This window comes from Oscarella lobularis, chromosome 6, assembly GCF_947507565.1.
Source record: "Oscarella lobularis chromosome 6, ooOscLobu1.1, whole genome shotgun sequence".
In the NCBI taxonomy this organism is placed as follows: domain Eukaryota; kingdom Metazoa; phylum Porifera; class Homoscleromorpha; order Homosclerophorida; family Oscarellidae; genus Oscarella; species Oscarella lobularis.
Genome location: NC_089180.1, coordinates 264,459 through 279,172, shown reverse-complemented (window position 1 = coordinate 279,172; position 14,714 = coordinate 264,459). Strand labels below are relative to the sequence as shown.

Here is a 14,714-nt window from a genome sequence, read left to right as displayed (position 1 = left end):
TTCTGCGCTTCACACGAGTTTTTTAGTTGAAGTCTGACAACCAGGCATCGTCAGGTCGACAGGTCAAGTGCAAGTGGCGCCATCCTCCTGCCAATGAAATATATAGAAAAGATGAGCTGTCCGTGTGGGAAGTGGATGGGCAAACGAGCAAGGTACACTCCTGCTGCGGTCCGATGACTGAATAATCTGCACCGAACGTCGCCATAGAAACGATAAACAGCGCTTTCGGAGAAGGCGGGGAGTAACCCTAACTACGACGCATGCGTGTTTGAAACTCCGTACGAGGGCCGTCGTACGAGGCGCTAGCACGGATCAGCAGCAGCTAATCGTCAGAGTTCGCTCTCGTCGACGTTGTGAAGCCTGTCACCGACGCGACACTCAATCGGCGATCTTTCGCCCATCGTCGCTCTCCTACGCCCATCGTCGCTCTCCTACGCCCATCCTTACTCAAGCGAAGCACACGCGACTGCAATTTGACGTGGCCGCATCGAGGTATGCAGATTTTGCCCCCGTAATCGCGCGTCGACGAGGCGAAAAAGCCTCGAAGCTCGCGTGCGCGAATCGATCCCCTCGAGGATGATGGGAACGGCACACTCCCAAACGATCGTTCTCGCACACCTGCGCAAATTCGAAGCGTCCTGTCGCCATTCACTATTTTCTTTTCGAACAGAACCTCTCATCGTCTCACAATGTCCGCAGCAGCGTTCTTGTACGTCATCGCAACGGTCGTTCTCGCCGAACAGCGACAAAACCACGGTGAGTACGAACATTCGCGTAGTGGGGCCCAAAGAATTGCGGCGTTCGTTTCGCGCGCGCGAACGCCACGCGCGAACGCTCCTGCCTCGCGGCAAAACGACGCACCGTACGCGCTCGTCTTATCGATCGTAAACAATCTCTTTCCCCTCCTCTTAGTCCTCGTATTCGACGGACGCGAGCCGGTGAAAAGTAAAAGCCTTGTGAAACTTGAAATCAGAAGAAAAGGTATATATATGCAGACACATCTCATATCAATTTTCTATTGTCTATTTTGTTTCGTTTCTCTCTTGCAGCCGATTCACCTTTTATTCTTGGCGGTGATGAGCAACTAACTGCAGTCGAACGCACCGGTCGACGACGACGACGTCACTGTAAATAATCAATAATTCTATTTCTTTTAATAATTATTGATTTTTTAGCTTCCGATCCTATTCCCGATCCTTCGACGCCGCCTCCGTTCAGAGTCCTCGCCAGGCCGGTGGACACGTCGGTGGTCGTCGGCTCGAACGCTCGCTTCGATTGCCTCTTTCAGGGCGATCCCTATGCGGCCGTGCTGTGGTATCGCAATCGAACGACGAAGGAGCATCCGAACAGCGTGGGCACTTTCCTCATAGCCACCAGCCAACCGACGCAACTCAAATACAAAATATTTCTGAACAACAGTCTTGTCATCGTCAACGCGACGCACGACGACGCGGGCTACTACACGTGCAACTTGCTTCGAGCGTATTCGGGTGTAGATTTCCAGGCGAAGTTGTACGTCGACGGTAAGAATAAGTATTTAGATGGAAGCATGGGATCTTGCATTTCTTCCTCTTATAAAAACGCTTATTTCAAACCAAATCCCTACAAGAGTTCGTACTCTAACTTCATCTTTCTCCTACCCATCGTATTTTCGTTCTCGTGACTTCTTTGCATAGACCTCCGATTGAGTTCCCCCCTTGATTCTATTTGAATCCTACTGTAGATCGGTTCATAGATTAGAAAGCGCATGTATTCAATGGGGACCAGATTGCCTGTGGCTAGTCGTCGTACAGTAGGGCTACTCCTCCGCTATGGCTTTGACCATTTATTTCTCCCCGCTTAGACGAAGAAACCGAAGTTCCTGCGCCAACTCAACTCCCCACAATACGACGTAAGTCATTACTATGCATGAAGTGGAACTTTGATCTATTTATATTTCGCGTGAACCCTTTTTACAATGGGTACGTGGGCAAATATGGGAACGCGTGCCACTGACGCTGCAGGAGACGCGGAGCGAGCGCACCATCGCCCCATTCCTTTCATTTGATCGTAAACTGGAGAACCCCCGCATGACACCCCTCGACGTCCCTACAGACTTGTCTCCTAATGAAGTCCCCCTCCCCAACTCCTACGCAAGCAATGACAATCTTTTGCTGTAGATCAAACGTCGACTCCGTTTAGCAAAACAAGAAAGCCGGCAGTTCCGACTGTGCCTCTTATCGGAGGTAAGATTCAAAGCGATTGCTTTGCTGTCGTCTCAAGATTCAAAGCGATCACTTTGCTGTCGCCGCTGAGCTGATTCTAAATGTTTTGTTTCGAAGCATTTGTTCCTCAAAAGGGGCCCCCACACTTACGAGAATTTTCTCCCTCTAGCTCCCGAAGGCCAAGTAAAGAATCTCAACGTCAACGTGACCGGTCCTCGAACGATCGACGTTTCGTGGACAGTAAGTCGGGGGGTGAATAGTCGCGTCGACGTTTTCGACTCACGTCTTTTTCCCTCCCAGTACGTCGACCCGGGCGAGGCGGGAAAACGCCCGACGAATTTCCTTGTTTTCTACGTCATCAAGGACCCGGAGAACACGGCCACATCTCGAAGCGTCTCGCAAAAACACACGCTGACCAATTTGAATCCATTCACGGAATATATCGTATATGTGGCGGCAGCGAACTCCTTTGGTAGGGGGCCCCTATCCGAATCGAAGACCGTGAAGACGCGCCAAGATGGTGAGGGGAAAATCAATATTGTTTGATTTTAATATATTATTAAATGGTATTTCAGCTCCCGGTCCCCCTGTGGATGTCGACATAAAGACGCGAGAAGGCGAAGGGATCATTGCCGTTACGTGGAAGGCCCCGGATGAGCCCAACGGCATTATAACCGGATATACGGTATGGAAGAAACTCCGATCGAAGAAATTTCATATAATATCGAATATGTATCAGATTGTCTATCAAGTGGGTGGCAACACCGAAGTCAAGGCGTCGTATCCGCCCGAAACGCGCAGTGCAAGGATTGAAAATCTCGCCATCGACGAGCTCTACACCGTCAGCGTTTTTGCGATCACTGCAGGCGGCGACGGACAAAAAGCGTCTTCTGAAAAAGTCACAGTGGGACGAGTCAGCTCGACGCCGTTCACCCAAACCGTCTATTTTTATATTATTATCGCTTTGGCTGCCATCTTCGCTCTCGCGCTTCTCATACTCGTCATCGTTTGCGTCAGACGCAGTCGATCGACCGACCAACTGGAAATCACTAAAGGTACACACTATAATAATAATCTCATTTTTAATAGATGAATACGTTTTGTTGTGTAGAGCGCCTGAGACGACAGAGACCGCCACCCTCCGATAGAAACAGCTATGCTACTGATGAGTAAGAAAATTCCCTTTGCTGTTTTTTTTGGGGCGAGTCTCTAATATATTTTCTATAGTAAATTAAATAATTCTGTTCCCTCTCCACTGCCGTATCCTGACTCGAGCCGCCAGTTCTTTCCTCCGCCGCCTCCGCGTCCCGCGCCGACTCCCACGACGGCGAGCGCCGCGCCGTCGCTTCAGACGACTCTCAGTCCGCGTCACGCGGTGCCGCCTTTCGAGCCGCGTCACTCGCCTATTGGATCGCTCGATCAGTTGAAGTACGGCTACGCGGCGGACGGACCGGACTTGGAGCTCGGACGACACGGGAAGCGGATGAGACACGGAAGCAAGCAGGCATATGGGTTGAGCTCGTATGGAACGACTGGCGACATCGATAGCATGAAGGATCGTTTTTCCGTGGAATATTCTCCTGGGGAGAAGCAGAGGATGGGTAGCATGACAGCTGGAGAGGTATGTATTCAATATTTATATCGAGTATGTATTTTTATTTTTTTTTTGTTTTTAGCCTGTGGCTGGTGGATTGAAGCCTGTTCACGGATATTGACCGAAGATGATGCCCAATCAGGCTCACTCTCAGCAGAGCGAACTTTAGATTAGTAAGAGAAAATAAATTAGGAAGTGTTTGCTCTTGATTTGGGAGCATTTTTTCTTGTGGAGGATACACTAATAGACTTACGTAGGTAGATGATTCGTTTTACTATAATTAAAAAGTTATAGTTATAATTAATATACCAATCACAGAGTCTAGATTCGTTTGATCGCGAGTCGCGGACAACGCACACCTAGGTAAAATACACTGTAGACACTCACCGGAAGTCATCAGGACCTGTATACCATCACCATCAGCAGCAGAGCCCATCCACCACCAAATCAAGTATAAATATTTTAATTGGATTAAAACTCGCCTCCACGTGCGTGAATCTTTTTGGCGTATTATGTTAGAAACGGTAAGGTAGGTGCTCAGTTTAATAAGAAAACGAAAAGGTTGGTAGTGACAATGCCAGCACAATGAACTATAAAATCTAGCATGATAACAGCCATAAAAGTAAGGATGCACATAAGTGTTTAACTAAACTGGGGATGGGTGAAAAAGTCGCGAGTAGTTCAAACGTCAATTCTGTTGCCAGAGGATGAATAGTTTGTCTGACTTGCTACTCTTGTCAGAAGCGTATCTCGTCCTCCTTCTGATAAGTAGAGTGACCGCAGTTGCAACGAAAGCATGGGATGAATGTCGTGCAGCCGCTGCTCAAGTGGGCAATCGTCCCGGGCAAAGGCGGAACGCAAGATTGTGGCCCTTGCGTTACAGGTCCAGCATGCTAATATTGAAATAACAGTCATTTATTCTCTCGTTGTTGTCTATTCATCAGTCTCTAAATTCAATTTGCGGTCACTTCGCGCCTGTTATTACGTGTACTTGCAATCAATGAATAATGCCCAAATCTAATTGGAACATTCTTTCTGTGTGACGTCGTCAGAGTGACGTCTGTCGCGACTTGATTAGAAACAAGAGCGTACGCTAAACCAAACCGCTTTGTCTCTGCGCCCGTTGTACAAGCTAATTTTCCTGCTAATGGCGACTGATGTTATCGACGTCGATCGTCACGACGAAACGGACGCGCCGTGCCGCTCAATTCAACGCGAACTATCGGGCCCCCCTGTTTCCTCGACAGTCGCCGTCGCCGCGGCGACGGCAACGGCCGACACTTGGCGTTCGCAGCACGCTCGAAAAGTCGCCGAGAGGCGCGAACGATTGGAGCACGAACGCCTGCAAGCGGAGAAACTCCAACAGGTAAATAGAAGACGGGTAGAAAGAAGAGGAGGAGTACTGTAGGCGCGTTCGCGTTTCTTGTCGCGTACAGTAGTGAAATGGGGGTGACCATTGCCTGGGGCGAGAGTAGGCTGCTTAGCTTCCCTTCATTGGTACCTATATCGTCGCGATTTGGCGTGTTAGAGGCAATCGGATACCCACGCTTGTGTTCATTCCTTTGTGAACCCTTCCCTCTCTATGATTTTTTTTATTAGCAACTTGACCAACGCCAAGCGGAACGTCGAAATCGACGCGATCATTTCTATCACATTCGTAGTTACCCCGCCGCTGTCGTCGCCGCCGCCGCCAAAGATGATGGCAATCACATGATAAATTTATAAAAATACCTCCCCTCTTTTCTAATGCATTTTTTCTAGATAAAAATCAATTGCGAATTCGACGAGATAGCAGAGGTGACGGAGGAGGAAGTAGCGAGTCGTCGTCGTCAACGGCAACGACGTCAGAAAGTGGAATTTCTTCCGGGGGGTCAAGTATGAGAGTTCGGTCTTCGAGTAGCATGCAACTCGTTTCGCAATTGAACGAGAGGAAGAATCGGCTTGAAGCGAGAGTAAAGGAGCTCCAGCGAACGCTTCAGGAAGAGCGACGCAATTTCGAACGCGACTTGGAGCTGTCGAGACAGTCGCACAAAGCGAACGTGGAGGAGTACGCGCAGAAAGCTCAAAAGGCAGAATGGGAGCTATCGCAGCATAAAAAGAACGAGGAAAAGTGGAAAAAGTAATAAGAGAACATATGATTATATATGCATTTATTGTCTCTGCTAGACAACTTGAATCGAAATCGGCTACAGCGGCGAGAGTGGCTCAATTGGAAGAGGACAAAATGCAGCTGGGATCGAAGCTGGAGAGACAGGGGTCCGTCAAACGTAAAGAGCCGTGGAATTGGAAAACAAATCTTCGCTTGCACAGTCAAATCGCTCGCGAATTGCATTGCGTGAAGACGGAAGTTGATCTGAGAATCGCTATCCAACAGGAGAAATTGAATCTCTGCGCCCAATTAGAAGAAGCGAAAGAAAAGGGACGTGTACGAGTGAAACAACTCGAAAAGGAAGTCGATCAGCTGTCAGAAAAGGCGAAAATGGACGTACGTGACGGCGAAGTTCGGCCGAGTCAGCTAGAAGACAATTTAACCAATCAGGTTCGAGCAAAAGACAGAGAAGTCGAAGAACTGAAAGAAGAAGTGACTCGACTTCAGCAGCCATTGCAACGTAGCGGCTCATTCATATCAGATCGAACGGCTGAGAGATGTCGTAGTCTAGGCGACGTTTCCGCGATGGAGAATAGTAGTTTGTATCAGTCGTCGCACTCGCAGTCGGGAAATGCGTCGTCATCGTCGCAGAATTCTCGACTGTTGGCGGTCGAATTGCAACTCTTCGCCGAACGTGCCTATCAGGCGGAAGCGGAAGTCGAGCAGCGTTTCTGGGAGAGCGAGAAGCTTCGCGTTAAGTTGAAAACGCAGTATCGCGAGGAGATACAGTTTCTACTGCAGATGAACATGCGATTAGCAAGCAACAATGCCATGGGTAAGATAAGATAAGATAGAGAGGGTGTGTCCTCTCTATTTGTATCATTTTACAGCTTATGATTCAACGGACATCATGGATATGATACGAAATGCCGACTCGAAGTTAGAAAGGGTGGATGAACTCGAAAAAAAGGCAATCAATCACCCTATTAATTAAAAAATCGCTTATTTTTTCTCTCAGGTTGACGACCTGGAATTGCTAATTGGTAACAAAGATGGACGCATATCTCATCTCGAATGGCAACTCATAGATAAGGAAAGCACCGTAGACGGCGTCGAGTCTCTCCTATCCCAACAGAGTCGTTCGGGCAGCGCTTCCAACAACGCCGATCATCGATTCTTCCATATTCGAGCTCATGCTAGTATTGGTTACAAACTTGCGAGTTCTCACTTAGAGTAGTCTTCTGTGGACTAGCAATTTTATTAGCGCTGTAGAGCAATACACCAACTTTCCATCTTTATTAACTAACGTTACCGTAACAACGCAACGCAACCAAAACACGTCTTTTTTATTAACTATTTTCCTGCGTCCACTGGCTTTGATTTCAGCTCAGGTGCAACCCACTTCAATTTGTCCCTACTCGGAATGCCACTCTGTCCACCGCTGCTCGGCTTCTTAACGAACTTAAAACGATTTGAGGAGCTGGACGACCACCACGACGCCGGTGGCGGAGTAGCGTGAGGGGGATAGAACTGGTGCTGGTACGCGGGACGAGGCCAAGAGGGCCTCGGCGGACAGTAATAATTGACTCTCCGTCTCGCGCAATAATTAGAAGGAAAACGAGACACTAAAAAAAGATGAGGCTCTATAAATATTTAATATTTGATTTGCTTTGTTTTACTCTGCGGCCGAATCGGTTTGCGCAGTATCACTGGCTGAATGTGCTCAGGAGCCCTGGGCTCGTTCAAATCCTCGTCATCGACTGTAGTCTCTAAAGAAGGCGCTCCCTTAAGAGTCACAATAAATTCTGCACTGTCCGTTGCAACGTCATCATCGTTGACATCGTCGTCGTCGTCATTACTAGAGAGTAATAGTCTTTTTTCTGCGTGAGTGGACCCTCCCTTGTGCTAGCGTACTCTGGCTCTATCAAATACTTCTTTTTGGGGTTGGGACCGTGAGGCAAGTCGTCGTCGCGACGACGATATTGAACCTTACGGCCAACTAAACGCACACCAAAGGTATTATACATCCGTTAATTTAGTATTACTGTTTAAAAATATATCCTAAGCTCAACGTATTATCAGCATCAGTATGTATATGTATACCTAAATTATTTTTCATTGTTGACGAACGCGTTGAGTTAGCGCCGCTGGGACGGTTAGCAAGTGAAAGATCTCTTCCAGATCCAATTCAAGCAATTTCCCTATAAAATTCGATATCTACCGGTAGGTCTGCATACGTCGTATCGCTTTAAAAATGAACCTGTTATGGGATGAGCTAGTCGTTCGTTTTTTGGTCGTATTGAACGACGAGATGCGACGATATGAGAGACGCACACCAGCACACACGATGATGGCCGACTAGACGCACGCGCAGTTTGCTCCTCGAACACGTGAGTCATTGTTACGGCAGCCTTTTTTGCCTTCAGATTTTTACCGCACCGTGTCATCTAATGTACAAGAGATATTTTCTCAAGCTAATAAAGCTAGCTTGCTCAATCATCACATAAAAACTCAACCTAATGTGTGTCGAGGAGGCGTCGTAGGTCACCTCGGAAAATTTCAAAACAAGTGAGTGGAACGGTTGAGATCAGATGGAAAAGACCATTTCATCATCTCGCCTTAGCCTGAGTCTCACCGGACCAGCTTTTTACATTCCAGAAATTCACGAGGACAAAGCGGAAGTGTGCAAAAGTGAGCTTATTGAATTAATTAAATAGTCATAATCAATCCAGGCAAAAGTCTCAAACACATACGATTTATAAAAGCATATAATTAGAGTACATCCGCTTGTCCTTGGTTACATCAGAAACCTCAATTCGCGTTGATATCAAGTTTATTGGAATGCTATTGATTGCGTGATACGGAGGGTGAGAACACGCGCTTTCTATAGTGTAAGAAGTTTGGGCTGGAGTGCTTCGACGTTGAAGTTTCTTTTGAAGTTGCTGCGTGTCGAATAGACCCCTTGCAGGCACGCGACCAATTAGACGGTGACACGCCTACTGGAGGACAACCGGGACTTGCCAAACGCATAAAAGAGCCCGAAACTCTACTTTCCTTCCCTATTACAGAGCTGCCCTGACAAGATCAGAGAGTACTCGTCTATACGAAGAAAAAGGGCAACTCGCGAAAGGCGTCGATCCTTCGCAAAGCCATTACGCGAGTGGGCGGATAACATCGACAAGTGGCCGGCGATTACAGGGACGTATTCGATCATAGCGCCAAGCTCATACACGAGTGAGGTCTTCCTGAATTACCGAAATATCAAGTGCTACCAGCGATTTCTTTCGAAATGCGTCGGATCGTTGTTTGACACGCCTGTCGCTGAAAATCGCCGTCGAATCGTTGCAGTAAAGGTAGGCTAATACGTTTCGTGTCATCTATGGGCTTTGTGCTAGTTTTGTGAGTATTACTCTGGCGGAAAACTTGAAAAAAATATGTCTGAGAACCTCAGGCTGCAGTATCCGTGGACTCATTCTGAAGTATTTTTGCAAGTTTTCCGCCAGAATGGTACTCACAAAGTCCCTAGATGACACGAAAACGAATTAGCCTACTTTTACTGCAATGATTCGGAGGCGATTTTCAGCGACAGACGTGTCAAACAACGATCCGACCCATTTCGAAAGAAATCGCTTGTAGCAGTTGATATTTCGGTAATTCAGGAAGACCTCACTTGTGTATGAGCTTGGCGCTATGATCGAATACGTCCCTGTAATCGCCGGCCACTTGTCGATGTTATCCGCCCACTCGCGTAATGGCTTTGCGAAGGATCGACGCCTTTCGCGAGTTACCCTTTTTCTTCGTATAGACGAGTACTCTCTGATCTTGTCACGGCAGCTCTGTAATTGGGAAGGAAAGTAGTGTTTCGGGCCGTTTTATGCGTGTGACAAGTCCCGGTTGTACTCCAGCACGTGAGCTATCGTTGACTCCCACGCCAACTGCAAGGGGTCAAGGCGATTGTCCTCTTGTCGACGCGCGCTAAGAGTCCGTCGTTTGACAGCTTTGCGTTCCCCGGATAGAGCTCGTGTATTTTGCGTTTCTCGGTCCGCAAGCGTCGTTCGATAGGTGCGTCGCTTTTTAGAGACATCCCGTCGACGTCGTCTGACTTTCTCCCGATCAGAAAGCCCGAATTTCGCGTCCCAATCGTCGAAATTCACGTCCGCATCCCGAAACGCGTTCGAAAATGGCGTCACCGAGCGGCGGACAGAATCCCCACGGCATGAAAACGACAATCCTAAGCGAAATCTGGTCGGATCTCGAATCGGGCATACGGCAAATATTCAATCGAAGCGACATGTCGCGAAAGCGATACATGGAACTTTACACGTGAGAAAAAATATATATATTTATTTATATATACGAAAGGGTGGGGTCGCGCCTATGGATTAGGATATCCTCAACAATGGAGCACTTATTAATTTATTTATAATTTTTATTTTATTAGTCACGTGTATAATTATTGCACGAGCGTTCATTCGCCGGGAATCGCCGCCGCCGCCGCCGCCTTGCCGCGATCGTCGAAGAAGAAAGGAGGCAATCAAGGAGGTTAGTTTATTAAATAATCACGTGGTTAGTCTATTATTGATATCCCAGGCGCTCAGTTTGTCGGACTCGAGTTATATAAGAAATTGAGAGATTGGCTTAGAGACTATCTAGTCAATCTTCAACGGGTAAATAAATGAATAAATAAATAAATAAATAAATTTTTTATTTGTATTTTCTCCCACAAGGACGGCGTTGATATGCTGGGAGAGTCCGTGCTCGTTTTCTATACCAAGAAATGGGAGGAGTATCGTTTCTCTAGTCGCGTCTTAGACGGGGTTTGCCAATACATTAATCGGCATTGGGTCAAGCGAGAGTGCGACGAAGGTCGCAAGGGCATCTTTGAAATATGCAACGTAAGAAAAGATATTAGTATTTATTTATTTAATTTATTGTTTTTTATTAGTTGGCTCTGGTCACGTGGAAAGAGCAACTATTCACACCTCTTCATAAAAAGGTAGGGCTTTTAGCGCGAGTGTGCACGGGAATTTCTCCATAGCAACGCGTGTGCAATCGTTTTTCTGTACTCATGCTCAGTTGCCTAGGTTACAAGCGCCGTTCTAAAATTGATAGAAAGGGAAAGAAATGGGGAAACGATTAATACGGGACTCGTATCAGGCGTAATTCAATGTTACGGTGAGTCAAAAAAATTTCTAATTTTTTCCCGTCTCGAAAATATTCTCCCTATTAGTTGAATTGGGTTTCGACGAAGAGGAGCCGAATTCGAAGGGTCCCACGCTCAAAGTCTATAGGCCGTTTTTCGAGGAGGAATTTCTCGCCGACACGGAGCGCTATTACACGGCCGAGAGTACGCGATTTCTCCAGGAAAATCCCGTGACCGAATACATGAAACAAGCCGAATTGCGTCTAGAAGAGGAACGCAAGCGCGTGACTCTATCTTTTCACGAGAGCAGTCAAGACGAGGTAGAAGGGGTAATCTCTTAATTGTTATTGGTTTTAATAGTCGATTAGCTGGCTCGTAAATGCGAGAACGTGCTCATACAAAAACACATGGAATTGTTTCAAACCGAGTTTCAGAATCTCCTTGGCGACTACAAAGTAGAAGGTGAGAAAATCAATAGGATAAATAATTGATTAACTAAGAGGGCCCCCCTTTCACCCCCTAGACTTAAGTCGAATGTATTCCTTGTGCGCTCGTCTTCCCGACGGCTTGCTTAAATTAAAAGAACTTCTCGAAAGTCACATCTTCAATCAGGGTCTCGCGGCGATCGCTCGTTGCGAAGAAACGGCAATGAATGTATGTATAGAAAAATTTTCCTAATAATTAATTAATTAATATTTTATTTTTTGCAGGATCCCCGAGTGTACGTTCAAACGATTCTCGATTCGCATCAAAAGTACAGCGCTCTAGTCATGAAATCATTTGAAAATGATTCGGGATTTCTCAAGGCTTTGGATAAGGTAAGAAAAACATAGATAAATACCACGTGACTACTTATGATATTTCCCCAAAGGCGTGCACGAAATTCGTCAACGCGAATAGCGTCACGCGCTTGGCGCAGAACTCGTCCAAAAGTCCCGAACTATTGGCGCGATTTTGCGACGCTCTCCTCAAGAAAAGGTAAGGGAAATAATCACTATTTATTTATTTATTTATTTATGGGTTTTTCTTAGTGCGAAAGCTCCGGAAGAAGCGGAGCTCGACGATTCGTTAAATCAAGTGGTAATAGATTATTAATTATTTTGTATTTATTTAATCTTTGGTTTTGGAGATGGTTGTTTTCAAGTACATTGAAGATAAGGACGTCTTTCAGAAGTTCTACGCGAAGATGCTGGCAAAGCGACTCGTTCAGCAGAACTCGGCTTCAGAGGACTCGGAAGAGTCCATGATATGGAAACTCAAGGTTAAATAATTATAATCTCTATTGGGAGAGGGACTTCTTTGATTTTTTTCTTTAGCATATGTGCGGGTTTGAGTATACTTCGAAATTGCAGCGCATGTTCCAGGACATTGGCGTGAGCAAGAATCTCAATGATCGATTCAAGGCTCATCTTCAAAAAACGGAGCCACTTGACAGTGAGATAAAAGCGTCGAAAGTATTTATCTATTGATTCAAATTTGTGTATTTTTTTCTAGTCGATTTTTCTATTCAAGTACTTAGTTCCGGTTCGTGGCCATTTCAGCAATCGATCCCAATAGCATTACCAGTTGAGGTAACATATATGTAGCTATTACGCATTGTTCGTTTTCCATATTTCGACTCCTCTATTGATTGAAACATGCATTCGCCTGAATTAGACGCCCCAGCCGCGCGTAACGCACTTTTTATTGCGCTATTAGGCGGCCTAGCCCTTGATTAGAACAAAATAGTAGCTGGGTCCCCCTTGGCTAGTGTTTTATATATATATCTTAGTTGGAAAAGAGTTGTCAGCGTTTTACGACGTTCTACAACGGCCTTCACAACGGTCGCAAGTTGAATTGGCTCTATCAGATGTCCAAAGGCGAAGTGATCACGCACTGCTTCAAGAATAATCGCTACACCGTCCAAGCGTCCACCTTCCAAATGAACGTTCTACTTCAGTATAATTCCGGCGACGTTTTCAGCGTCGAACAACTCGAATCCGCCACCCAATTGAAGCAGGTTTGTCTGTCGTCATGGAAACGGGTTTGAAGGTCCCGGATTGGGGTTTCTTTAGGAGTTGCTGGTGCAGGTTGTGAGCACGTTGCTTCGATCGAAATTGATGGTAAAAATATTTTAGAAAAAAAATTGGGTTTTTTTATATAGGAGGACTCAATTTTTTAGGTTTGTGAGGATGAAACGGTTAGTAGGACGTCGCTTATTCGACTCTTCTTGGGCTACAGAAAGTGATAGAAAAGAGATTAGCGCTATTTTATCATATGTCCTTATATAGTAAAAAGCTCAAAGTCAATATCAATGTTCCACTGAGGACGGAGCAGAGGCAAGAGCAAGAGCAGACGCACAAAACGGTCGAAGAAGACAGAAAACTTCTAATTCAAGTCAGTATTCAAATCACCACTAAGCAACGGGCACGTCCCGGATCGAACGATCATGACATCATTTCGTGGCCTTGCGCAGTTGTCCCTCTCTACAGCAACTTCTCTAGTCTCTACAGCAGTCTTGTCTTAGAAACGACGTCGCGGACTGACGCGCGCACGCAAATCGCGACGACGGCGAACGGACGAAGAGGGAGAACGAGCGCACGCGAGAGAAAACTGGGGCCCCGCGTGGAAGTGTGACGTCGATGGAACGACGGATCGCCGCTAGCCTTTTCCTTACGCTAAGTATCGCGCTCCTCGCCACGTCGCTCGTCTCTACGAGCCCCTGCGACTCGAACGAAGGTGAGAGTCGCAGTCTTCCGGCTTTATGACTGAATTTCCCCTCCCCCCCCCCCCCCAATAGATCTTTTCGAATCGACATCGAACGCAACGCTAGAGCTCTCATCGACAACTAAACGATCTTTCCGATTCTCGTCGACGAGCGAAAGCGGAACGCTCGTACGCGCGCAAACGACGACAACAAAGCAACGTTTTCTCTTCCGCGTATCGATTCGAGACGCTCGCTTTCTCGCGATCATTTTCGGCGCCGACGACGCCGAACCCGAAGCGCTTCTCAACTACACGTCGATCGCGACGACGTGGAATCGTATCGAAATCGACTTGAAAGAGCACTGCTGCATCGATGTCGTTCTTGCGTTGGTCAAATCAATTCGCTTGTGAGAAAGTAGCTGAGGAGCTGAGGATGATGATTGCGAGGGTCTGCGACGAGAGGAGTCCTGGCACTGGTGCTAAATACCCCGTTTGATAAAACTTACCCTCATAGTAATAGAAAATCACATTACAGTTCATAGCAGCAGCCATCAAGCTCATGCAGGTGTATACTACGTAGTCATTATCATCATGTGGGCCTCGCGCCGTATCCATTTGTACTCGTACATCTTCGATTGAGACCGGAAATTCACGGAATAGGCAGACTTTGGCCTGAGCATATCGTGTAGGCTAGATTACGGCGGTCTACAGTTTCTCCTTTGCGCGCACATTTATGTAAGTCCCGGTAGTGGCTCGACGTTCGCTACACTGTTCGCTACAGACGTTGGCCGAAGTCGTGACGCGTTTCTAGAAGCTCGTCCTCACCTCGTCGTTCTCGGGAATTCCCCATTTGATTAGCCTAATTAAGGTGGCAGCCTGCATGAGCCTCTCGATCGACGATTCCGCGCGTCGTTGCTTCGTGAACGTCGTTCTGCGTCGTCGTCCCGACGCGTCTAGACTTCCTTCGCCGTGCGGCCGTCCCTGAAGGTGTCTAGCCTC

The 14,714-nt window shown here is 46.9% G+C and overlaps 4 protein-coding genes across 4 annotated transcripts; 3 read left to right on the top strand and 1 right to left on the bottom strand.

The window, feature by feature from the left end:
* Positions 1-291: 291 nt before the first annotated feature.
* On the top strand, positions 292-4,089 carry LOC136188561 (uncharacterized). The gene is made up of 14 exons (XM_065976296.1): positions 292-492; positions 671-756; positions 913-981; positions 1,050-1,127; positions 1,176-1,523; positions 1,844-1,891; positions 2,160-2,225; positions 2,374-2,444; positions 2,505-2,724; positions 2,780-2,889; positions 2,944-3,259; positions 3,316-3,373; positions 3,432-3,825; positions 3,881-4,089. The coding sequence occupies exons 2-14, from the start codon at positions 690-692 to the stop codon at positions 3,917-3,919; spliced, it is 1,884 nt and encodes a 627-aa protein (XP_065832368.1). The 5' UTR covers positions 292-492; positions 671-689; the 3' UTR covers positions 3,920-4,089.
* Positions 4,090-4,924: 835 nt separating this feature from the next.
* On the top strand, positions 4,925-7,185 carry LOC136188530 (cingulin-like protein 1). The gene is made up of 6 exons (XM_065976259.1): positions 4,925-5,164; positions 5,398-5,500; positions 5,560-5,917; positions 5,965-6,722; positions 6,778-6,857; positions 6,906-7,185. Exons 1-6 carry the CDS (start codon positions 4,946-4,948, stop codon positions 7,122-7,124), a joined length of 1,737 nt encoding a protein of 578 aa, XP_065832331.1. The 5' UTR covers positions 4,925-4,945; the 3' UTR covers positions 7,125-7,185.
* A 31-nt stretch (positions 7,186-7,216) lies between these two features.
* LOC136188531 (uncharacterized) lies at positions 7,217-8,401 on the bottom strand. Its single transcript, XM_065976260.1, has 5 exons — positions 8,148-8,401; positions 7,991-8,088; positions 7,802-7,886; positions 7,567-7,745; positions 7,217-7,512 (listed from the first exon to the last, which is right to left on the bottom strand). The coding sequence occupies exons 2-5, from the start codon at positions 8,004-8,006 to the stop codon at positions 7,241-7,243; spliced, it is 552 nt and encodes a 183-aa protein (XP_065832332.1). The 5' UTR covers positions 8,007-8,088; positions 8,148-8,401; the 3' UTR covers positions 7,217-7,240.
* Positions 8,402-9,876: 1,475 nt separating this feature from the next.
* On the top strand, positions 9,877-14,329 carry LOC136188039 (cullin-1-like). Its single transcript, XM_065975763.1, has 22 exons — positions 9,877-9,949; positions 10,005-10,210; positions 10,329-10,429; positions 10,478-10,554; positions 10,615-10,782; positions 10,833-10,883; positions 10,972-11,062; positions 11,118-11,350; positions 11,399-11,492; positions 11,554-11,684; positions 11,741-11,848; positions 11,902-12,008; positions 12,062-12,110; positions 12,160-12,291; positions 12,347-12,464; positions 12,525-12,601; positions 12,802-13,029; positions 13,085-13,132; positions 13,192-13,253; positions 13,301-13,484; positions 13,537-13,748; positions 13,810-14,329. Exons 2-21 carry the CDS (start codon positions 10,068-10,070, stop codon positions 13,672-13,674), a joined length of 2,340 nt encoding a protein of 779 aa, XP_065831835.1. The 5' UTR covers positions 9,877-9,949; positions 10,005-10,067; the 3' UTR covers positions 13,675-13,748; positions 13,810-14,329.
* Positions 14,330-14,714: the final 385 nt, after the last annotated feature.